A 23,634-nucleotide genomic window follows, 5' to 3' on the forward strand; every position below is an offset into this window, starting at 1 on the left:
ATAAGATCAATTATTATTATCTGAAAAGTGGGCATGGGTCAAGTCAAAATTTAATTAATCGGGGATTTGCGCACCTTTCATAAATAGCGGAGATTAACTGGGCATGCATTTAGTCCTTGATTATTCGGGGTCAGGAAAACAGCACCATAATGAAATTAGGGTTGGCTTGTTTGAGCGTTATTACCCTGATTTTAGGGACAACAACGGTATCGCAAGGGTTTGAACTAGACTGGAGTGACCCACGGTATCAAGAATTATACGAGCACAGGTACGTGTCATCCAGTTCTTTGCCAAATTATAATTTTTTACCCATAAAAAATCACATTTATTCTTTCAAAGATTCGAATTTCAAGACTGGTTCCTCCAAGGATTTTATGGTCGACGAGGACAAACGCGAAATCCCATCACATGCGCCCTATGTGAAACTGCTCTGTCAGTTATAATCGGCTGGATTCGAAATGGAGAGCCGCTAGAGCAAGTTACCACCAAAACCATCGAACTCTGCAAATCCTTGAATATTGTTACGGAAGATATTTGTGATATGGTCGTCCCCATCTATGCGGTTAGCGAGAAGCCTCGTCTATGCATGTATATTTTTAATAACGCGATTTAATCTGAATGATTACCTAGGATCCATTGTACTACATGGTTACTCGCCACAGTTGGATCACCGTATTTGATGCATGTGGAATTGTTCTAGGAGGAGATTTACTTCCGGGATGTTTTAACATGAACCATACTATGACGGGTATAAATTTAAGACTTATTTAGAATTTAAGACCTGTTGCATCATCATTACTATACATACTTAACATTCATTTCATATTTATATTTCAAGATTGGGTCATCGACTTGGATTATGAGATGAGGCCTCCAGTGATTGAGCATCCACTTGTCCCGGTGAGTTCATATGATAAGATACGCAGTATCAGCGCAATGCAACTTATGTATATTGTTGTCCAAATATATAGGCTGTCCCAACCGTCAAAGTTATCCAACTCACCGATATCCATCCAGATCTTCATTACGTAGAAGGATCACTAAATGATTGTGGTAAACCTTTATGCTGCCGACCTGACCCTCGTGATGATCCCACCAACAGTTCCATCGCTGCAGGACCCTGGGGCGACTTTCTCTGCGATTTTCCCATGACAAGTACTCGGAACGTGTTCATTGAGGCTGCCACAACACATCCGGATGCCGACTTTGTGCTCATGACAGGAGATTTAGTTCATCATCAAATCTGGAATACAACCGTTGAAGACAACATGTCCCATTACGTGGCTTTCATCAACGCATTAATGGAAGCTTTCCCCAACACGCAGATTTATCCAGCTCTCGGAAATCATGAGCCACATCCATGTAACATGTTCCCACCTTCAGACGTTTGGGCTGACTATGACCTCGCTTGGATGTACAACTTTCATGGCGATTTGTACCAAACTCAGCTTACTGCGGCGGCATTAGCTACTTTTCGCCGAGGAGGATATTACACACAGATACACAAACCAGGTTGATTGAAAAAATGCGTAGACAAAATTATGCGCAATTTTCATGAAAATTATTTGTTTTCAGGTTTCCGAATTGTGACCTTAAATACAAACTTTTGTTACACCAACAATTTTTGGATTCTTTGGAACGCTGCTGATCCTGAAGAACACTTGCAGTGGTTCTCAAACACAATGTATGCTGCTGAACGGTCAAACGAAAAAGTTTGGATTGTAGGACATGTTCCTCCAGGCGGCAAGGATTGCTGGAGTAAATGGAGTTCCCAATTCCTCCGAGTTATCAACCGATATCAAAACATAATTCTGGCCCAATTTTACGGACACACGCATAATGACGAATTCAAAATCTTTTTCGATGACTCGAGGGACCCACCTCAACCAACAGGATCTCTATGGATTGGGGCCAGTGTCACACCTTACACTGGTATGTGCATACGTATATACTCGTAGTTGTAGTCATTTTAATTCAAATAATTTGATGAAAATGTTACTTCGTTTAGACTTGAATCCTGGATACAAAGTATTTTATGCTGACGGTGTCCGAGAAAATGCAACCTGGCAAATTACCGATCATGAAACTTATGTCTACGATTTGGCTGCTGCAAACGAAGCTGGGTCCTCTGTCCTTCCAGCCTTTTACAAAGAATACTCTGCAAAGGAAGCGTACGCTGTTGAAGGATTTACACCTGCCAATTTGTGGGAATTTGTTAAACGGATGGCAGTGGATGATGCATTATTCCGCACTTATTACAGGTAAATATAATACAACAATGACATGCCAATAACAAGATTCTGAGTAAATATTAGATGCAAATCTATGATAAATACACACAAATCACAGGTACTGGTACAAGGACTCTGGAAAAGAAGAGTTTGACACTGACTGTCCATCCACCGGAGACGTGTCGCAATGCAAATTCGAATTCCTATGCGAAATTGTAAACACAGATTATACGAACAAGCATTGTGATATTCTCAAAGGCCTCGCTGCAGCTGCAACTGCACAGTAATTCATTCATTCTGGTTACGAAATAGATAGATGATAGAATTCTGTTCGGCTGTTGCAACTGCAAGCTATTTATTGCAGCCAATATAAAATATGTCCTCAACAAAATACAAATCAGTTTACTACAGCTGCATAATAAATGCAATGTTTCGCTTAATCAGCATTGCAAAACTGTTCATTTTTCTGTCAATGTAATCTTCCGCATCATCAACATCGATTAGCCCTCATTAGGCCGCAAATCTATAAAGGTCTCCAACCACGCCACTATTATTAAAAGTACATACTCACAACTCACTCAAGTCCATTTTTGTCTTAGGATAAAATTTCATGACTAACGCTTTATATTTTCTCGACCAACTGTCCAATCAATCCAAAATTAAATGCAATCCATACCTCAATCAAATCTTGAAAAGAATTTATAAGTCAACCAATCAACGACATTGACCAAGACCAAAATTACCACCACCACAATTTATCTCTCCAATATCAACAACTTGTCTTATTCACACCAAATATTTAATTGCTGGACAAATTGCTAAACGAAATGAAAAGCAGGTCACCACTCCCTTAATTGTGTTAAATGTGTATTCGCAAATATTTCCTCTGGGTCAATCAAGTAATGATTGCTTGCATGGGTGCAGATTTATTTACTTGGTAGCAAGCAACAAGTGTTGTGTTGACAAGACACCAACCGATGTCATCCATTGCTTGATAATCCAATCCAAAAACTGTTAGTCAAGGATAAAAATTTGTAATTAACAAATTAGGACTTTGTATTATAAGCAAATGCGACTGACTGACTCTGACTGGGTTACGAGGACTTTGGCCTACTCATCATTATGCAAGGTGCATCACATAAGCGGTCGTTGTGGTTAAAATAAATGGTCATCATCATCGTCGTCACAGCATAAACATTATCATTTCAACAACCCTCAATTTTTCACTCCATATTATACACAAAGACACAAGTAAGACAGGCAACTCGTGTATGTGTCATTGTTAAGACTTTGGCAAGGTAACTTTTTAAAACACAAGTTTTGCAAAATGTTGACACGAGCATAACCGAAATCATTAAGCAAACAACATTAATCAAATTTAAAAACAAGAATTTATATATTTTTCGTGTTTCGCAACTTTCAAAAGATGACTTCATTCATAGCTTTACGTGTTGTATAGGAGTAGGAATATCTACTCACACCTTATAATTTACAAATTTGCAATAATATTTTTGCAATAAGAAGAATTATCACTCAGCCACCATCCCGAATTCGAAATCAAGTTTATTTAGGAAATATTCCTACAGTTTATTTACTCATGCATTTTGTTGCCATTAAATACAGTGGCCGCGGAAGCCGTGGGGACATGTGGGGACATTAACATTGTAGGATGGGGGAGGGAGGCGTCTATATAACATGGGGAGATGATGGGGACATCGAATAACCGTGGGGACATTGTCCCTCGGTCCCCACCCTTCCGCGGCCACTGCTTAAATATGAATATTTGGATATTGGATTGCATATCTCACGACTCCAAAAACCGACGACGACGACACAAAGTCACGACAACGGCCACGACTTCAATCAAAAAATACGAAGCAACAGTTACTCACTTATTAGCAGAGATGCATCAATAAATGCATATCATGTTTTCCTAAGAGGTAAACGAAACCTACAATTTGCAATAAATTAAAAAATTTTGCAACATAACAAGTAATTTTTAATAAAAGAAAAGAAAATAAGATACAAAGTTTCAATATACTCACGAGTGGCCTGGCCTACTGCTCATTTAATTTATAATAAATGGAGTTGTAATTGTTCCAATTTTTCGAAAAGTTGTAAAAATTTTCAATTTTAAAAATGTACACACACTCACAAATCACGTACCAACTAATGATTAAAATTTAGATTATAATGGGAATGATTGATTGATTTACAGAGAGAAAGTGGTGGTGAATCGTTTTGTACTAGTCAGTTAATTCGTATAATCATTACTACACATGTGTAAATATCTAACAAGACCAGCATTTCCTCAACTTGATAGATTTTTATAGAAAGAAAAGATACCATTCTTTGTAAATTCTTTATAAATGTCGTCGTCACTTATTTTTCAAAGATCAAGCCTGAGCCACCACAAAATCTATCCTGGCTCGAATAAAGCAAACATTTATAAAGGATTAACGAAAATAAGTGGGACATGATAAGATGACTTAGCCACCCAATCACAAATTCCACATTCTTTCTTATCTCTAATTCATCCCCGGTGCACCCTATTGAATTTCAAATACCAATATGAACCTAATCAAATTGACAGATCGGCATTGATTAAAAGATTGAAAACTCACTCTCTAGTAATCAAGCAATTTACATTGTTCCACTCGCTGCGGGAGGGTGCGAGCGGTCGATCGTCAATCAATTGCTTCAAGAGAAGAAGAAGATTCACGTTCCAATGAATACTTTTTACTCTCAGCCATTTTATTAGCATCAATTGTCAAGTCGATTTTTTTTTCAAGAAGGCCAGGCTCACCAAGAGTCAAACGTCAATCTCGAATCTTGACTCGTGTGAAAAATGAATTTACTTTACTAAATAATCCAACCAACCCCCCGCTACATGCGTACTTTAATTATATGTGTGTCGTAAGATGCGAGACGGAGATATGCACTCCCACTTAATTGCATCTTCTTATTTGAACAACCCTTTATGAAAAATTGTATTGTAATAATGACTCGGTGACTTCTTAAATATTTTGCATGGTTAGAAATGCTACCACGCCGGTAAAGAAATGAAAAATGGATGTGTACATACATATGTAAAGGAGATGACTGTTTGAAATATGTAGATTGTATGAGTGAGAATGTTGATCTTTTTGTCATCGTGATGACACATTTGCATGAAGAAATGTGCATTTTTTTCGAAGAAAAATGCATCTGTACTGCATCTCCTTCTTCGCGTACAAAATGTGTATGTTCAGGTTGTTCGTATATCGTCAGTGTGGGTGTGAGAATGAATCATGAATCGCATCAATGTCGTCGGATTCATATTGCTATTCTCGTTTTTTACTCTCTTCTTCTCATACTTGGCCACCGTTTTATACTTAAACAATTTGAAATATAGAGAAGTAGGCGATTAGCCTCGATTTGTCGATTATTCGCTTCATTGTCGCTCACAAAGAATTAAATACATTCAATTTGCTTGTGCGATTTGCGAGAAAAAATGAGAACTGAGATGAGACGAGGTTCAATTGCTGAGTGGTGCAGAGTTCCTTTGTTCATTGAATAAAAGTGCTGCATACAAAACCACACCAGATAATAAAACTAGCTCGCTGCCTCACGGTGAGTATTTCCGCAGTGCAGTTTTCTGAATTTCTTGACTTGACATCGTTCGTTGACAACTAATCCAAATTAAGTGCGTGGGGGGTGCTTTTGTTTCCCGTGCGAACTAAATTTTTCCATTTATTTCACTCACTCAGGAAGCTTCTTAATGAAGAATTTTAAAATTTGAAATTGAAATATAGAAATGATTGATAATCTTGGTTAGTGCAATTTTTTGCGGATAATGTCATTAGACGCACTTTCTTTAAAATAAGCTCGGTCGGTGTAAACTATTAATTTTGTACACCAGACAGAAAAATATTTGTAATTTGTTCCACATCCAATCCAACGACCAACCTGCTGGAAAATGGTTTAGCATTTTCTCTCGTAAAATGTACCAGTACCACACATTCATTCCCCAAGTTTGTAATATACCACCACCCACTTCAGCTTATCCATCCCAGAACCAAACCACCAGCAAACTGCGAATCAAATATGCAACGAGATGAAGCCGTAAATCCGACGTTGCGAGTGATTCATGGCAAGTTGAGAATGTGAAATTGGGCAGAAAGAAAGGAGAACAGAACACACAATTGAATATTGAATTGAATTTTATTCCCCTTTTTTTCTCTCGTCGTGGTCCAACTAAATTTCGCCAAACACGGTCAAAAACAGTTTAAGCTGGACGAATGAAATGAAACATCTCTCCCAAACTCCATGTATGTATGTCCGTAATTCTAAAGCTGGTTACCTGCTGCTGTCTCCATAAAAAAATTGTGTGACCTTCACGAATTTTTGTATATAGCCGTTTCAAATCAGAGAAAAATAACTAAAAATCATGTTGGAAATGGTAGAAACTAGCAAATGAAAATAACCGTTTGCTGTCGGGAGGAGAAATGAATTAGAAATTTCCTTTAGATTAAACTAGGACGGTGATCTGCCTATCTGCGGGTGAGATACTGGACAGTGGGTAATAAAGGGCAAGCAGTTTGTATATCCTGAATCGGATAAATATTGCATCACAGGCACACCGGGTACAAACATAAACACGCCAAAAGTGGAGAGACCCCCATCCAAAAGGAGACGTGGGGTGCATGCAACTTGCCATTTAAAGCCAAAAATGTGTGCTAAACTACAACTTACGCCACCATTAAGGAAGAAAACCTGATGTGGAAGTGAACGTGAGTCTCATACGTGCACAATTTCATAAGTTTGCATTGTTGTGTAAAGAGTGATACATAGGAGAAGAAAAATGTAATGGTTTCACGACATTATTGGAAAATTTAAGAATTTGATGAACATGATATCATGTCAGATAAGTGGTACGGTTTATATAGCAGAATAAATAACTTTAATATTTTATTTTGCTCTGATCATGCCAAAATAAGATGACTCCATTTTTATAAGATTATCATACATTGAAAATTGTCCATGAAAATTAGTTTATGAACCAATTTATGAATGTTCCCAACTTTTCTTCACGAAAATTCATGAATGACTGAATTTTCTTCGTATTTTCGTCTCACCACTTCTTACTTTAGTGATTCTCACTAGAGAGTCGTCATCTCTTACATACCTGCGTTTACAAGAAGGAAAACTGTGTGGTGAGTGAACGCTGAGAGAGAAGTGAATCATTCCTCGCTCGCCTTTACGAGGATTCACACCACGTCTCAGGAGTTGTGTTGTCTCAATTTCGTCTCAAACTGCCTCCATTCCGTAACTCTTGTCTCGTCTTTCGTGACTTGGAGAAGAAACAAGCTGTCAAAATATTAGTTTTTGTTTTAAAAGTGCAAGTTTGAGAACTCAGTTTCACTTATCTCCAGCCCAAGAAATTCCATTCCATTACAGAAATAATCGTGGTGGTAGAGAATGTACGTACCGTAAATTGTTATTGTTATTACCGTGTTCATTTCTTGAGGTTCTGTGATGGCATGGCGTGTCTCTAATGACATTGACGTAAAGTAAGTGTGGAAATCATTGTATGAAAATATACACGGTGACGTGAAAAGATCACATCTTTTTACTACCTGGACTGGAATCCTGGACAGAAAAATATGCCATAAGGTATCAACCAAAAAGCTCGTATTCTATTTAAGCAATGATGCAATTTTTAGAATAATTTGCCAAGAAATAAGATAAATTTTCCAATTGGAAAAAACAAAACAAAGCAATTAGGACATAAAATGCATCTTAATTTAAAAACTCATTACGCATTCAAAACAAAGTTGGCAAGAACCATCTACATGCAAGATTTTGATCTTAATTTGTTGCAAAGTACGACGAATCAGTATTTATATTATTATTTATTTATTGGCTCCAACAACTACACATTTCGCTAATGATCTCTCCTGATTGCTGATTGATCAGAAGATTTTCTGCCAAGTCGTCCAAACTAAGGTTTTGTTTTACAAAATAAATGATAAAATCATGTCGTGCCTCGTGAAAATAATAACAAAGGGGAGGAAGGGATACTAATTTTTAGAAAATGAAAATATAATTCACAACTCTTTTGTTAAGTGTGTTATTCGTAAATTTGAGAGTTTATAAGGAAAGCGAAAACAACGTGTAACAAACAAATGGAATTTCGTGTTGTGCGAGATTCTTTGTTGATAACCGGCGATCAGACACAAATTTTCAAGGAATTTCATTGTTGTTTATGAATCTCTAACCTCAATAATAATAAAATCTAATATGTAAGTTACGCGTTGAGATTAAATTTAATCGTGGGAATTCTTTTTTGATGTGATGAGATGATTGAGTTGCAAAATTGGGGAAATCAGATGTTAATATTTGTGGTTTAATGTGTATGAAAAACGAAACGATTTTTATTGAGCACATCGATAACCAGGCAGATACCATTTCTGGGCTAACATAACATATCAATTCCATGCAATTTTAATCCATATGCATGCATGCATACACGAACCGTCAAAAATGTTGTTGACATAACATGTGCTATATTTTGCGTGACGTGACTCTTTGCTGTCTGTGATATACATAGAGATTTTTACACCATAATAAAGCATTTTTAAGCTGGTAAACATTTTGCCAGCTTTATTTTCACTTTGTACACTAAAACTTGCAGTTAATGGTTTTTTATGATTTAGTGGTTACGACCAGAAAGAACTTTTTTTCTGCAAATTCTTCAGAGGAAACATGACGTTTCCAAGTTTTTTCCTTGTTCCGTCAGTCAACCACAAATTAAAGTGAATTGCTATACAGACAAGAATTTTTTAAATCCCAATTGTTCCTTGGTTCAGGTTAATTTGGGGATAAACGACCTAAATCTAACATTATTTACTTATCTCCTAATCTTGGAGGGTTATCATTCCCATAAATCGATAAATAAATGATAACTGTTTGAATACAAAAATCTCATTTTCCCGTGAAAAAAACAACAACCCAAAATTTTCATTTTTTCATAAAACAAAACGACCCAAAATCTATCAACTCCTAAGTTTCAGTGACTTTACAACTTCTCTCTAATAATCACTGAATATTGTTGACTTTCCAGAAAACCAAACCAAGGACTTTGAAGAAACCAGACAAACCAAACCGTAGCTCAAGGACCTCACACGCCCAAAACCAAACCTACATATTTATCACAACCCAGTCGCGTGTATCAGTCAGTAAAAGACGAAGCAGAATTTTAACTTGGGTTGATATTATTTCGCTAAAGTGTATTCAGTTTCAGTTCGGTGTTAATTGCTTTAGAAGGACAAGTTTAGTTTCAACCCAGCCAATACATATCCAAGCAAACTTTTTTTGAGACGGATGGAGGCTGGCACTTTGTACTTTGCTTTTGCTACTCAATAATTGTGTTTATTATAACATTGTATTTGTTATTTTTTGTATGTATCGACACTGCTGCGTGCGTAACACGAGTGGGGTGACATTTTATTGCACTTTTTTTTTTACAAACTAACTTATACTTGGCCGACAGCTTGAATGGCACTTTGGATTCCTTTCTGTGTCACAGATTATCGTTAAAGTGACGAGAAAAGACTATTTTATTGCAACAGCTCCGCTGCCTTAATACTTACCTAATCTTGAGAGAGGGAAATAAATTCTAGGGGAAATTATCTCCTCGGTTGGATGTGACTGGATGTGACGAAGCCTATGACCAAACATAGTCACAATTCCAGGAAGGAAGTCTCATTCTCATTTTTATTCTACTACACACATTGAAAACCGAACCATCATCAGTACAAAATATGTACGTACTTATTAAACATTAATCCAATCCATGGATGAGAGTTGATGATGCTCCTTCCTGTTTTCCTCCAACTCAACTTACGCAATGAAGTGTGTGACTAAAACCATTAAATAAAATATAATAACTCGATCCAGAGTCCAGCGTAAATGGAAGTGGGTGACATAACTATGATTTAATTCCAGTGGTCGTTCGTGGTGGTGGAAAAATTAGTGGGAAAAAATAGTGAACTTCTTTTTTAAGAAATGTGACTGAATTACCGGATTCTCACTAATTTATTATATGTGTGACACACGTTATAAAATTAAGTCAAACTCAAATCCAATCTCGTCGTGTAAAATAATAAACCTTTAAAAGGAAGTAGTGAGTAAAAAGTCGTCTAGAAATGGTGCTCGAGCTGGAAAGCCGATGTCCCCCTGGAGGGTTGGGCACGCTGAGGATGATCCGTGAATCTGCGGAGGATGAGAGGACACGGTATTGTTATCCTTTTAAGGAGTATCATGATCCCACCTCGTCGTCAAACAGTACCAGCAACCCGACTTCTGCTGCTGTTAACAATAGGAGTTATCTGAACCGAATGAGTCACCAGGTAATTTAATCATAATTTAATTAGAAATTCATGGAATTTAGGTCGTCCCAGGTTTAAATTAGTCATTAAATGAATAAGAACAGAGATTAGGATTTAAGGAAATGGGAGAGAAATGCAGATTTCCTGAGTTATCAGGCAATATCAACATATTTATCAGGCTGGACATGTCTCGTGCATATTAATTAATTAATATTAACTGTACTTCATTTCTTATGAGAGAACGTGTGTTAGTGAGAATATTAATGACTCAATATATTTATTTTAGTACCACGATCTGCTCCTTGAATGTGCAAACTTTGTGATGAATGTGGAGTGGGCCACGCCACTTGTTAGATATGTATGCACACACATTGATAATTTCTATTTCACGGAACACCCAACGCCAAACCCATCTGAACTGAATTAATGTTATAATATGCAAAACATAACGTGATGTCATCCAAGAAAAGTCTTCAAACACCGGATAAGATATATTATCGTGCTCTCTCTCCAATCATTACAGGGTTGCAAATTTACCTTAACTTATGACAAACCAAAACCACCCACCAGACATATTTTGTATATGTATTGAAGGGTGGTGCTTCTTTTAATTTTAAGCCATGTTATAACGTTAACGACCCAATGAACTACCTTATCTTGGCAGTAATGACGATAATTTTTATTGTTTTCCAAGCCAAATTTTCTAGCAACTATGTATTTAACTTGTAACCTGAGTTGCCTACCTAAATTGCCAAATTTGGGGAGGACATGTGGCAGGGAGGGTGACAGGTTTGGTTGATTTTTGTATCATAATACTGGTTACCCACTTATGTACTTACTTATCTACTTACTCAGCCACATTTTTATAGGTGAATGGATTTTTAATGGATATGGTGGAGGGATGAATTGATGGAGATGCATTATGTATGCACTAAAAAATACTACATCGTCGGCCTAATTATGGTATTGAAGGGTTGTCAAATATGTCAATATTTTGACTGTGCTCTCCTCATTTAAAAGTAAAACAAAAGCATGTATGTAGTACAATTTGGGCAATTATAAACAAAAGAATATGGACACCACTAAATATGCGGCGATTCGCCATTGCAAAATACCTGGCATATTTAATTAGATAACACTATTTTTTTGGATTTGGATTAAAATAAATTCAATTTTTGGGGCTAAACATTTCCTCGTAAAAATTAAATTATGGTTATCTTATCCAAATCTTTAAAAAATATTTTCTCGTTCTTCCTCAACCTCTTTAATATTTAAAAATCTTCTACGTATAGGTGTTAATCTTCTCCCATTATGCAATAGTTTCTCTCTCTTTCAGGTTAGCATAAAATTTTGGATTGGATTCATATAATCCTTCAAAAATGGACACACACGAAGAAATTGACAGTTTCATTTGCATAGGGGAAAAAATTCAATTTCAATTCTAATTTAAATCTTGAGCTGCATATGAAATGAATGGAAAATGAATGCAATAATAATAGTATAACCTGGTCTGGTGGAATGGATGGAAATTGAGAGTTGTCATAATAATTATGCATTGTGTTTTATGTAGGATTAAGGCTACATCCATCTCTTCTTTCTTGGGTGACATTATGAAACGAAAATGAAACCCAATATTGGCAATATTGGTAATAAAATAATTTATAATTCAAGTACACAGGGACAGACGCATGCCAAAACCAGTCCTAATTAATACCCCAATCAGCTCCCATTGTCTTTAAGGAGAGATTGACCACCTATTTATTATCCAATCCAACTACTTACTTACTAACATACATACAGATAAGTACATATCTATGTAAGTCTGGTCTGTTTGTTCAATGGTGAATAGCTATGAATGAAATGAAATGATCTCACACAATGGGAAGTGTTGCCAATAAAATCAATGTACAATTGGAACGGAGATCAGCATTTGCATGTATGGATGGTTTGTGACACATGGACAAACTTTAGGGCTTTGGTGGTGTGTGTGGTCCTATGTATTGCGTGACCATTGTGCAATAATTTTGACCAAATATTGAATTAAATAAGCTAAACTTTGCTTAACATAAATCAGAATGAGAAATAATTTGCCAAACTATTTAACTGACCTATAACTAACTAAATATGTTGGATTTACAATTGCAAAATTTTCGCATTTATGTGCAAGTGAACTTGATTTTCCCCGTTGCAAATTGAGGATAGTGCAATTAAATCCCGAAAAAAGCACGTACTTATTTTATAAATCTGGTTTCTTCAATTTCATCTTTAATGAGACGGAGCAGAAAGGAAGAATTATCTTCCTCAAGTGGGACGGATGGGCGTGGTTTTGAGGAAATTTAGCAATCTTTATGTATTACAGTAGCATGAGATTTCTTCTTTAACGTCTTCCTTCATTGTTAAAAGTGTGTGTATTTTTTTTCTTCACAAAATCATTTCTTTTCCTGTTTTATGAATCGAGCATTATTTTCTCATTAGTTATTAAGTAGTTGAAGTTTCATTGTTAATTGTTCCATTAGTTTTTGTTTGCAAATGGTACAAAAATTCGAAGAGCACATTGCACATTCATCGTAGGCACATGTATTCATTCTTCTTCTGGGTGAGTGAGTAGGAGAAAGGGCGAGTTTCTGTGTAGATAAGTCATAAAATAATTGAGAAGGTCACCATTAACGACACATGATAAGTTGACGATGGATCACAAATCACAATGGCAGTTCAAGTCAAGTGTCACTCACTCAGTTAGCTGGTTGCTGCTAAATTGTCTCATTTATTCGTTAGACATCTTACGTATTGGACGACTTTGACTGTGACGGAGCTCATTAATTTCTTTTCCAAGTACTTGATAGTTAAGTAGTGAAGTTGGGTTGGATGATGTGGTAGGTTTTGTGCTGTAAATAAATAGTGAAATTCAATCCTGACGATGAATTTAATTGACAATAAACTTACTATGGCCATTAAAAAAGTCAACATTTCGTATTGTTTCGAGGACTCGTCGATGATACTTATTTACATTGTGTGATTATGCAGAACGAACAAAAATTATCTGTTCTGCTTATCATCCAACTAACTTGTTGTGAAATTTATGAATAGCACCCAAAAACAATTAGCTGAACAGTTTTAACCTTAAATGTAAACAATTTTAATTCGCTCACCTAGTAAAATTCATGAATTTCTTTCTATCACCCTGACTTTTGACTCCTGTTACGAAAGTAATTTCATTCATATTCAGCTCAAGATTTTTTACCATGCATGAGCTAAAATATTATTATGCATTAATTTCTACATAAATCAACGTGGGTTTCAATGCCGCATAATAATAATAATAATAATAATAATGCCTCAAGTCTTCCTTATTATTATTATTATTATTACACAAGTTTTGTTTAGTTGACACGGATGACATGGAATAAGAATGAATTCCTCATTTTAGCACGTTCCCGTTAATTGCTTTGTCGCCGTAATTATTGCAGAAATTAAAAGCACGGCAGCATATAGTCCATTTATTTTTATCTGTATCTCATCAATTCAGATCTCTGCTGCTGCATCTTTAATTCCGAGAAGAAGGCCACCAAAATAAAATTAGAACGGGATTCTCTCAGTCAGACTGCACCACGTTTGTCGAGAGAATTTATAATAATAATATGAAAATAATGTGATTTAAAAATTAAGCCAAGGAAAGGAGTCACAAATTGTTCAGAAGAAGGACTCTCCTCCATTATTTATTATTCCTTTGATGAAGTGCATGCAGTTGACTTTTGTGTGTGTGTGTTTATGGTTGAAGAAGACCAACCAAAATTTAAAAGACGCATTATTTTTCATGATAAATACTTACACACAACAATCGCCAGGCAGGCAGATAATAAAGAAGGGAGAGAAAAGAATTTGGAAAATGGGACAAAATTCGTTAAATGTGCAGCTATTCGGTTGAGTTGATGAGGGTGACACATTTTCTTAACTCGTCGCAATTAGGATTCACCAAGACAAAACCGTCCTCTTGTCTTCATAGTGAATACTTCGAAGTAAGCCAGAAGGTGGTTGGTAAAATGTGGAAATGATGATGATTACTTACATTCTTTTCAGAAATTTTTATTTAGTTCTTGTCGTAATTCAGCCTAATTTCTTGGATGGCAGTGACATTACAGAAATTAGTGGAAAATGATAATAATACACAACTGTGGATAAGTGCGGCAGAGGAGGAATGTGTGCAATTTCAACATCTGCAAATAATGAAGTTCTTGTTATTTACATTTTTTTTCATTATTTGTCGTTGAATAAAAAAGATAGCATTTTATTTTTATGCTGAATCAGGAAACTTATTAAATTTTTTTTTGTTAGACAGATGCGCCAATAACAAAAATAATCGATAAATTTAATAAAAGAAACATGAGAATAGATGTGTCATTTGGATTGTTTAATTTTTGCAAAATCTAGAAATATTTATGAACAAGTTGTGTTTTCAAAAAAAAATCTTTTTTTTAATTCAATGAAGAAAATTATTAAGTTGTTTGTTAGACAGATGCGCCAATAACAAAAATAATTGATACATTTTAATAAATTGCACCATACGAATAGATGTATTATTTGGACTATTTAATTTTTGCTGCAAAAATCTAGAAAATATTTAGGAACAAGTTGCGTTTTTTAAAAAAAAATCTTTTGTTTTTTTAATTCAATGATTCGAATCACAATAGTTTCGTGCTCGTATGTGTAACGCACCGGCCGGTTCTTTATTATACACGCGTAATTCTCATTTCTCAACTGTACCGTTGACTTCATTTACGGAACAATAAGTTGTTTTGCTTGCATGTAAAAGCATTAAAAAACCACGAGAGATGAAATTACTGCGTTGTGTTACACAACTCGTGGGTTTTGCGGCTTTTAAGAACATTAAATGTGCACGACTTTTAAAAACTACGCTTTAAAATTAAGCTACAAATATTTAATAGAGTTAGGTCAGAGTTATCAAAAAAGTTTTTTTCAGGTTGTGGTTAACTTTTAAATATTATTATTTTATCACAAATCGATAAGCGATATCTTCAAAAATATAGCGGACCAAATTTTGATTATCTTTTCGTTATTCATGTATCATCATCGAATATAATGACATGATCCCAACTTTTTTGCACCCTTCCTGCGCACAGTCTCCAATTAATAAGCAATCTTTTTACGACGCCAAATAAATGAATGGGAGCACGACATGGTAAAATAAAATAAGTGTCTCATTTTCATCTCAAGTCAAAAAATTATTAAGAGGAACAACTCACGCTGTCGGCGACCTTACTTAAAAAAACTTCATTGTTCTTCGCCTAAAATTACTTATTCTTCCAAAACAATAAGGAATTGGTTGGTTATATTGGGCAATAAAAGTTCACTTGGCAAGAAAAAAATTCCATTCTTTTAAGAGAACTTCATCCATTTTATTACACTTTTCAGAATACAAATCAGCTTTTTTTCGTCTCAAACACCTCCAACCACTTCATTCTCAGGTTACATTTGAACCGTGGTTTTTACACTAATTAAACCTACTATAAATTCACTTGAGAGATCACCATTTCAATTTTACTCTTCTTTATAAATACACACATACAAATAGCGGTACGATGCGGTTTACTGTGTTATTATTACAAACGATATGTATCCACCGTGTAATCCAACCCGGCAGTTTAATTCCGTATTTTGAGCATCAAAATAATTTTCTCATCATCTCAAAACTCGAGAAGACAAGATAGCATGAAAATCCGCTTGGTTAAGCCATGAAAACCAGCGACCAAAATAAAAATAAATGTACAGTTAAACTAAACTCATTTCAGTGTGTTCTCATCTCATTGTGCGTTACTCTTCAGATTCCCGTGGTCTGACCGACGAAAAAAAAGATGCGATATAATAATATACTCGTCAACATCTAGCTGTGAGTTAATTCGGTTTGGTTACTTTTAATTTAATTCGAATTGTGCTCTGCTCAAAGAAATTGATTTGCAAAAGTATCGCAGCAGACCTGCATGCAGCGCAACTAAAGTTTGTGTTATCATGATGATGATGAATTTAAAAAGTGCAATTGTCAGTGCAGCGCAGCGCTGGTGAGATGAGGGGAGGGTGGTCTTTTATAAAAGCGTGGATGCATAGACCGTGAATTTACAAAAATGTAAATGTAAAGAGAAATGTGGTGAATATGGAATGTGTACTTTACTTTGTATCTCATTTTTGTTGCTTGGTATGACTTGGACTTGGACGATTTGCTCTAATAATCAACCTTGCTTGCTTACCAAAGTTGCGTACCTGTCTAATTTAAGAGGCGAAGTATGTATGTAACATACGTACACCGCATGTGTACGAGTAAAAATGGCAAGTGACGTAAATTTAATGTTTGGAAAAGGTGAACTTTTTACCAAACATCTTCATGTTTTAAATGAAAATTGGAATTTGATTCTGTGTCGATTACAAGAACCATGAATCACAATCATTCATCACTTACCGATGCTAGAAAGCTTATCAATATACCTAAAATTTCTTGGCGAGCAAAAGTCTTATTTCATTTTCTGATCGAGTGAGATTCATATAGTTTTTCGTAGCTTAGCTTTCTATCGTGACTTTATAACCTGGAATTTCAATGTGATTGAAGATGGATGGATGAACGCATTTTATGATTTCTCTGCATAAAAAAAGACAATTTCGCAAACGACCATTAAAATTGCAAATTCGCTCATGTAAATCACCGCCGCGTATTGATCACAAAAACGTTATTGCATTGCATTCCTTGATACAGATATTATTGTGTTTTGCTGAATTCAGTAAATTTCTGTACACGTAACAAAAAAAAGTTGAAAAAAGCTAATGCAGTATTTTCCACTATTATGTTCAGTCGGATCTGCTACGTAAACTCACTGAATTGAAGTTGCCTATTATCTGAATTACTGAAAAGAACGGCTTCCTTCTTCTTTTCTCGTGTAAATAAAATAAAATATTATGAGGTGGAAAAAGTTTTCAAATTATTTTACAATTCAAGTTCAACATACTAAAGTTTTTTTGTAAAATTCTGGAATTTGTGTGCATTACACGAGGAATTCTCAATACAATTGACGAAATATCGTGTAACAAATCTGTCTTTTGAAAATTCATTCCGGATTTGATTTAAACGAGATCAAAATGACATTCTTCAACTATTCATGAAATATTATTTATTACCCATCCATCATCAATTCATCCTGTTACGTTACGTTATCCATCAACCCTTTTCATGCTGCCATTATAATTGCATGTAACCAATCTAAAAGTAGTTGTGCGTCATTCTTCTTGTGGCCGTAATATCTAAGTGAGTAACTGTAAACTGTAAATAAGCGCAGTTTCACTTTCCATCCATCCATTAGCGTTTGTTGTCTTCTTGTGTCCCTTTGTCTCATTTTATGACTTGCTTCACTTCTTGACTTGCCTAGAGTAAGTAATAAACTGATAATTAATGGAGAGAACAACAACTCTGCAAACTCTTCTCCTCATTAAATAGAGAAAGATGAGATGGCATTTGTACATGTTGGATTTTGCAGTAACATAACATGCATGCTGCAATCCATCTCTGACAATAATGCAAATTCCTCACGCAAATGCCAACATGTCCATAAAATAATGATGTCCTAAACTTTGTCAGTCAAGATAAAAGCTTCCGTTATACACTTCACTTAACGGAATTTGGAACGATAATAATTAGTAAAACAAATTCAAAATTATTCGATACGAAGGAATGCTTGTGCCACCAAGTGACAAGATTTATGAGAACCGCATAGCTATTTACCAGTGGCCGCGGACGGACGCTGTGGGGACATTAACATTGTGGGATAGGAAGGGAGGGGTTTGCATAACATGGGGAGATGATGGGGACATCTAATAACCGTGGGGACATTGTCCCTCTTTTGTCCCAACGGTTCCGCAGCCATTGCTATTTACATATAATATATTTACATATTTTTAAAGAAATTTATTTTACATCCTCCTTTTCTCATCTATCCGTGAGGAACTTGTTAATTGTTCAGTTAAAAAAAGGAACAGATTTCCAATTCTAGCCAATTATGAAATACTTTACCCTTTGTCCACCTGTCTCTCTCACTTATTTACACCTTATGCAGATAGGGTAAGGTAAGTACTTATCAAAAAATTGATTCATTCATTCTCGTTCAACACGATGACTTTCGGCTTTAAATTATTTATTATTCTCATCCATCCAAAGATCGAGTCGTACACATTTACCTGCATCTTTTACATGTGAGACAATAGTGAAAGTTTTTCAGCCATTTAGTTATCTAAACGATGAATGAAACCCTCTCGCATATTTTAACAAGTAGACAATTTAATTAGGTAAGAAAAACTTCCTCCCATTTCATACCTCACATAATGAAATATTGACTTGGTTCAGCAAGTTTTGCATTATTTTTTATGCAACGTAAATAAGTTTGAATGGAGATAAATCTTCTGAGTCATAATATTATTAACAAAATCCACATATTTTTTCTCTCTTTTGAGGCGGAGACAAGTATGAGATAGTTACTCAGACCAATTGTAATTTAAAAGTCGACACTGCCGGCGTGTGTTTTATGTTGTTTTTTGACACGTCAATTTACCCTTTATTATAGCATTTAGCTTACTTTTTTAAAATCTGCTTGACTGGCAACTGGTGACGGACAGCGAAGTTTTGTAATCGCATAAGACACGGTAATGATTCGGTCATCACACAAACAATCTTTACCTACTTGACATGTTAGATAAGGTCTCTCAAGTTGTTCCGCTATTGAGTAAGTTGACTTTTCTGCAGTGTGTTTATTTTTTTCAAAAAGAATTGGAAATGGGAGTAGCCTTCACCCGTGTCAGTAATTTATTGTTGTATAATTTAGACACCCCTACAACCGTTACGATTCAAAGCAAATTAAAAATTTTACACAGTTTGGGAGTAAATGAAATGTGAGAAGGAAATGCAGGTAGGCATGTTTTGCTATGCTGCAATTTTGTATGTAGAAATACTTGTGCTTCTCAACAGAAGCATTATTCATTTACAAAAATTGAATATAAAGTCATTAAAAATCATTGAGATTAGCATAAATAATAATTTAGCTCATGCTAATTTTGTAACGATATTGTTCTCTGTAAAAAGGTCAGTGGTGGTGATATTGTTGGTGAAAAAAGCTAATTGAATTTCCAAATATGTTCAGATTTGTCAAAGTTGCTAATCATATTGTTTGCCGTGATAGATATGAGAATGCTACATATTTTTTAAAGGTTAAGTGCTAATGCATTCATGCATAAGTGAATTTTGTTGTTAAAGGCATTGACTTCTGTCCTGTAACATGGCACATTTTGGTTGCATGAATATATTTAAGAACGTGATTTGTAGGGTGGTTTTTATTCTCAGAGATGATGACCAGACCAAGATTATGACAATTATAATGTGCAATAAGAAAATGGAGAGACGACGAATAATACAAGATAATCTGGTTTCGGTACGTAACGCAAGAAAACACACAGTTAGAATGTTGTAAAACAATGAAATACAAACTTTTACATTTGAATTAACATGCACCAAGTGCGAAACACGTTGAACGAGTTAATAAGCTAATTATACCGCCATGGGGGACCTCGTGGGGATTATTATCATTGCGATTGCATGACAATAACGGACAGATGGATGAAACGAATTATGAAAATTTAGACAATTGGCAAATTAAAAATTCCAAATAAATGCATAAACCGTGGAGAAACCGATATGAAAATTGAGCCCCCTGTAGCGCAATAAACTTAATAACTGTAATGGGCTATTAAATAATAATATATTTTTTAAGTGAATGATAATTAATACAGATAATGTCGTATATAGAAAAATTTCGAAATCTTTAATCACGATTTGTAATGGTTTATGTCATTTTAATTGCAGAGTCAAAATGGTGGGGGAACAGTTCGAGGGACGCTCAGTCAAGCGTCGGCATCATCCGCGTTTGGAGGCCTGGATAAAAATTCGCACCTCAGAAATTCCAGGAATGAATTATTGTACGATAATTTGCCACGTGCTCATCTGATAAGTGAAAATCATCAAAATATGCCACCCACGGAACCCCCACCACTTCCGCCGAGGAGATCAACGTCACTTTTTGGCGGTGGTGGGGCTGGTGGAGGTGCTACGACGCTCACATTGCTTAGAATTCCAAAACCGAGAGAATCTTCGACCCTAAATCCGAAAAGGATTTCGATTGCGACTTCGTCTTTTTGGAATGGACACCCAGACGTAAATATTTTAATTTGCTAACTACTTTAAAATTATCTAAATTCTACTTAAAAATACTCTATAGTTGGCACATTTTGCGAGTGGCTGGGAACTTGGGCAAAACAGTATGCGATCCGTGTGGGGCACGACGGAGAGAGGGGGTCGTCCCGTAACGGAGTCTGTAGACATTTGGGGTGATCCTCCAGCAGTTAAGAAGGGTATCCTTATTCAACAAAGGGACAAAATGTGGTCACGTTGGAAGGAGGTGATGAATACATGAAATAATGGACAAAGTATTCGTATTTTGATGGTGTTTTATAATTATGAAAAAAAAATTTCAGCGTTACTTTATTTTGACGAGAGATTACCTCAACTGCTTCAGACGGACGACAAGTGTTCACCGGTCAGGAGTGCGGTTGTCCGAAATGGGATCTTTTATTTATAAAGTAAGTAATTTCTACATAATAATGAAATTGTGACATGTATGTACTACATTTTAAATTTTATTTAGCTACGACTCGCCGAAGTTGATGGTGTAGAATGGGAAACTAGAAAAAGTGGATCTATGATTGCTTTGGTGCTACCCACAGAACCAAGAATCTTGTTGAGAGTTCCAGGGGAAAATTATGAAGCGTATGTCCTACATACTTACTTTTAAGTACAAATTCGTAAATACATAAATATATGTTTATTTCAGGCTTCATCAATGGTACACGTTGCTGCAGGCAAGTCTTTTATCTCTTAAAATTTTGGCTCATTAAGTCATAAATATATTAAAATATGTATATTTTTTAATCCCAGGAATGCATTTATATGAGCAAAGAGAGACGCCAAGCCCTCAGAAATCAACATGGTTCCATGCTCCGCTCAACGACATCCTATAATCCTAACGCTAGCAAATCCACGGGGTCTGCTTCTCCCAACTCGTCATCCACAAAGTCATCCTCCTCTACCTCCAACAACTCCAAGTCCGCATCAAACTCTGACCTGGACAGGATGGGTGGCCTTGGAGGCGAAGACGTCAATAATAAATCGCTCCGGCGAAAAGTTTCAAATTCTATTAGTCGATCTGGAAGTGGACTTCTTTCTCTCCGGAAAATCAGTGGTGGTTCTAGTCCCAGTCCGAGAAGTTTTCTCCGAGCTCAGACTACTGAACATGGACCCGGAAAATATAGTCCTTTCGTCGACGATGATGATGACGATGACGACGACGATTATGAAACTCCAGGTCTGGTAAATCAAATCCGGTCAAGGTCATCCCACGCAAATCCTACAACGACTTCGAGAAATATTGGAATAAATACTAACATTGGAGAAAAGAGTGCAGAAGACGAGTTTAAAGTGACGCTGAGACGAAGGCGAGGAGAACTCAATAATAATAACGGCGGAGGCGGTGTCAATGGTGGTCTTCCGACATCTTGGCGACTCTCACTTTCACAACCACCCGAAAAATTTGATGACCATCACATAAACACGACTGAACAAAAACTTCACGGAATTATGAATGGAAATAATGGGATAAATAACAGCATTAAAATTAAGACGCAAAATACCTCGGGTAATAATAATGGGTATGCAACTCCTCATGACGCCAGAGTCAGGCCGGAATCTTGGACACCGCAACCCACCATATTTTACAGGACAGCCAGTCTGGTCCCGTCACAATGGATGAATCCTCGGGACAATGTTCGCCAACAAGTTCCAACAACGACGAGTAATGGAGCCCCACAAATAGTTGGGATTGGGAACGGATGTGGAATAGCGAATGGTTATGGGAGTGGGAGGGGACATTTCAACAGGGCGAGCGTATATTGCCCTTCCAGGGTCACGTCGGATGTCGCGTTTAGAAAAAATGTCAAGTAGTACTGTAATAAAGTAGTTAATAATTCACTGTTTTAAGAGATCTGATTAGTGATAGATATTGGAGTGTAATTAAAAACGAACTAATAATGCAACCTGATTACACGAGATTAAACATAGAATATTTAGTTGGTATGTAATTTTAGTTGAAAAATGTATTATGTTTTCAACCCAAGTTTTTTTACTTGCTATTATAGACTGATAGTCAGTAATAATTAATTAAAGTTATTAAGTTGGTTAACTAGAAAGTCGAAACAAAATTTATTGTAGATTGGCATTAATTTTTGCAGAACGAAGGTTTCGCTTCATGATATATAAGAACCAATTGTTTGCAATTCCCATAAGTCAATATTAAATGATGCATAATATCGACGTTTAATTGGAGTTATAATAAAAATATCAACTAATTTCAGCACAATTGCGTCTCATGGATTGATTATTGTAAATGTAACTTACTAAATAGCTACTGCATTGACAGACAAATGGCGATGGTGTGCTTTTGTATATATATAGAACTTAGAACAAAGTGCAGACTTATCGAAACCAGATATGTTATAGTCACCCACCCCCGCATAAAACATTATTGGTCTTCAACACTTGGCCTTCCTGATATAAATTTTTGGCAAACGTAAATTTTTAATTCAACCTGCTACATATTTCCAAGTCCGAAATTGCACCCAAGGTCATGTCCGCTTTTCGGTAGTAACGATCCGAAACCATAAATGAGGATGAGTCACATTACAGCGGATATGCAACAGGTAAAGCTACTCCCAAGAACTGAATGATGCAATTTGATTGTGACAAAATTGAAGCTAACGCTAAATACAATTGTCACGAATTGTAGAGCAATAATAATTTGATCTTCCGCAATATGCAACATCGACCACTGCTAAACTTTCTTTCTTGATAATAAGGTCAAATCTCCTCCTTCTTAAAG

At 35.8% G+C, this 23,634-nt stretch overlaps 2 protein-coding genes across 3 annotated transcripts; both read left to right on the plus strand.

Annotated features, from left to right (window-relative positions):
* The first annotated feature begins 103 nt into the window (after positions 1 to 103).
* Positions 104 to 2,690, plus strand: LOC110854306 (sphingomyelin phosphodiesterase). The gene is made up of 8 exons (XM_022102736.2): positions 104 to 268; positions 340 to 562; positions 631 to 748; positions 839 to 900; positions 972 to 1,512; positions 1,576 to 1,932; positions 2,009 to 2,261; positions 2,350 to 2,690. The coding sequence occupies exons 1-8, from the start codon at positions 150 to 152 to the stop codon at positions 2,516 to 2,518; spliced, it is 1,842 nt and encodes a 613-aa protein (XP_021958428.1). The 5' UTR covers positions 104 to 149; the 3' UTR covers positions 2,519 to 2,690.
* Positions 2,691 to 7,446: 4,756 nt separating this feature from the next.
* On the plus strand, positions 7,447 to 23,115 carry LOC110854284. 2 transcript variants are annotated; one of them, XM_022102711.2, is made up of 8 exons: positions 7,447 to 7,886; positions 9,337 to 10,624; positions 20,511 to 20,858; positions 20,923 to 21,102; positions 21,179 to 21,283; positions 21,349 to 21,470; positions 21,535 to 21,562; positions 21,639 to 23,115. In XM_022102711.2, the coding sequence occupies exons 2-8, from the start codon at positions 10,421 to 10,423 to the stop codon at positions 22,698 to 22,700; spliced, it is 2,049 nt and encodes a 682-aa protein (XP_021958403.1). In that variant the 5' UTR covers positions 7,447 to 7,886; positions 9,337 to 10,420; the 3' UTR covers positions 22,701 to 23,115. The 2 variants fall into 2 exon arrangements, with proteins under 2 accessions (XP_021958403.1, XP_035710731.1); XM_035854838.1 differs by lacking the exon at positions 7,447 to 7,886 and adding an exon at positions 9,012 to 9,028.
* Positions 23,116 to 23,634: the final 519 nt, after the last annotated feature.

This window comes from Folsomia candida, unplaced genomic scaffold, assembly GCF_002217175.1.
Source record: "Folsomia candida strain VU population unplaced genomic scaffold, ASM221717v1 Fcan01_Sc009, whole genome shotgun sequence".
NCBI lineage: Eukaryota > Metazoa > Arthropoda > Collembola > Entomobryomorpha > Isotomidae > Folsomia > Folsomia candida.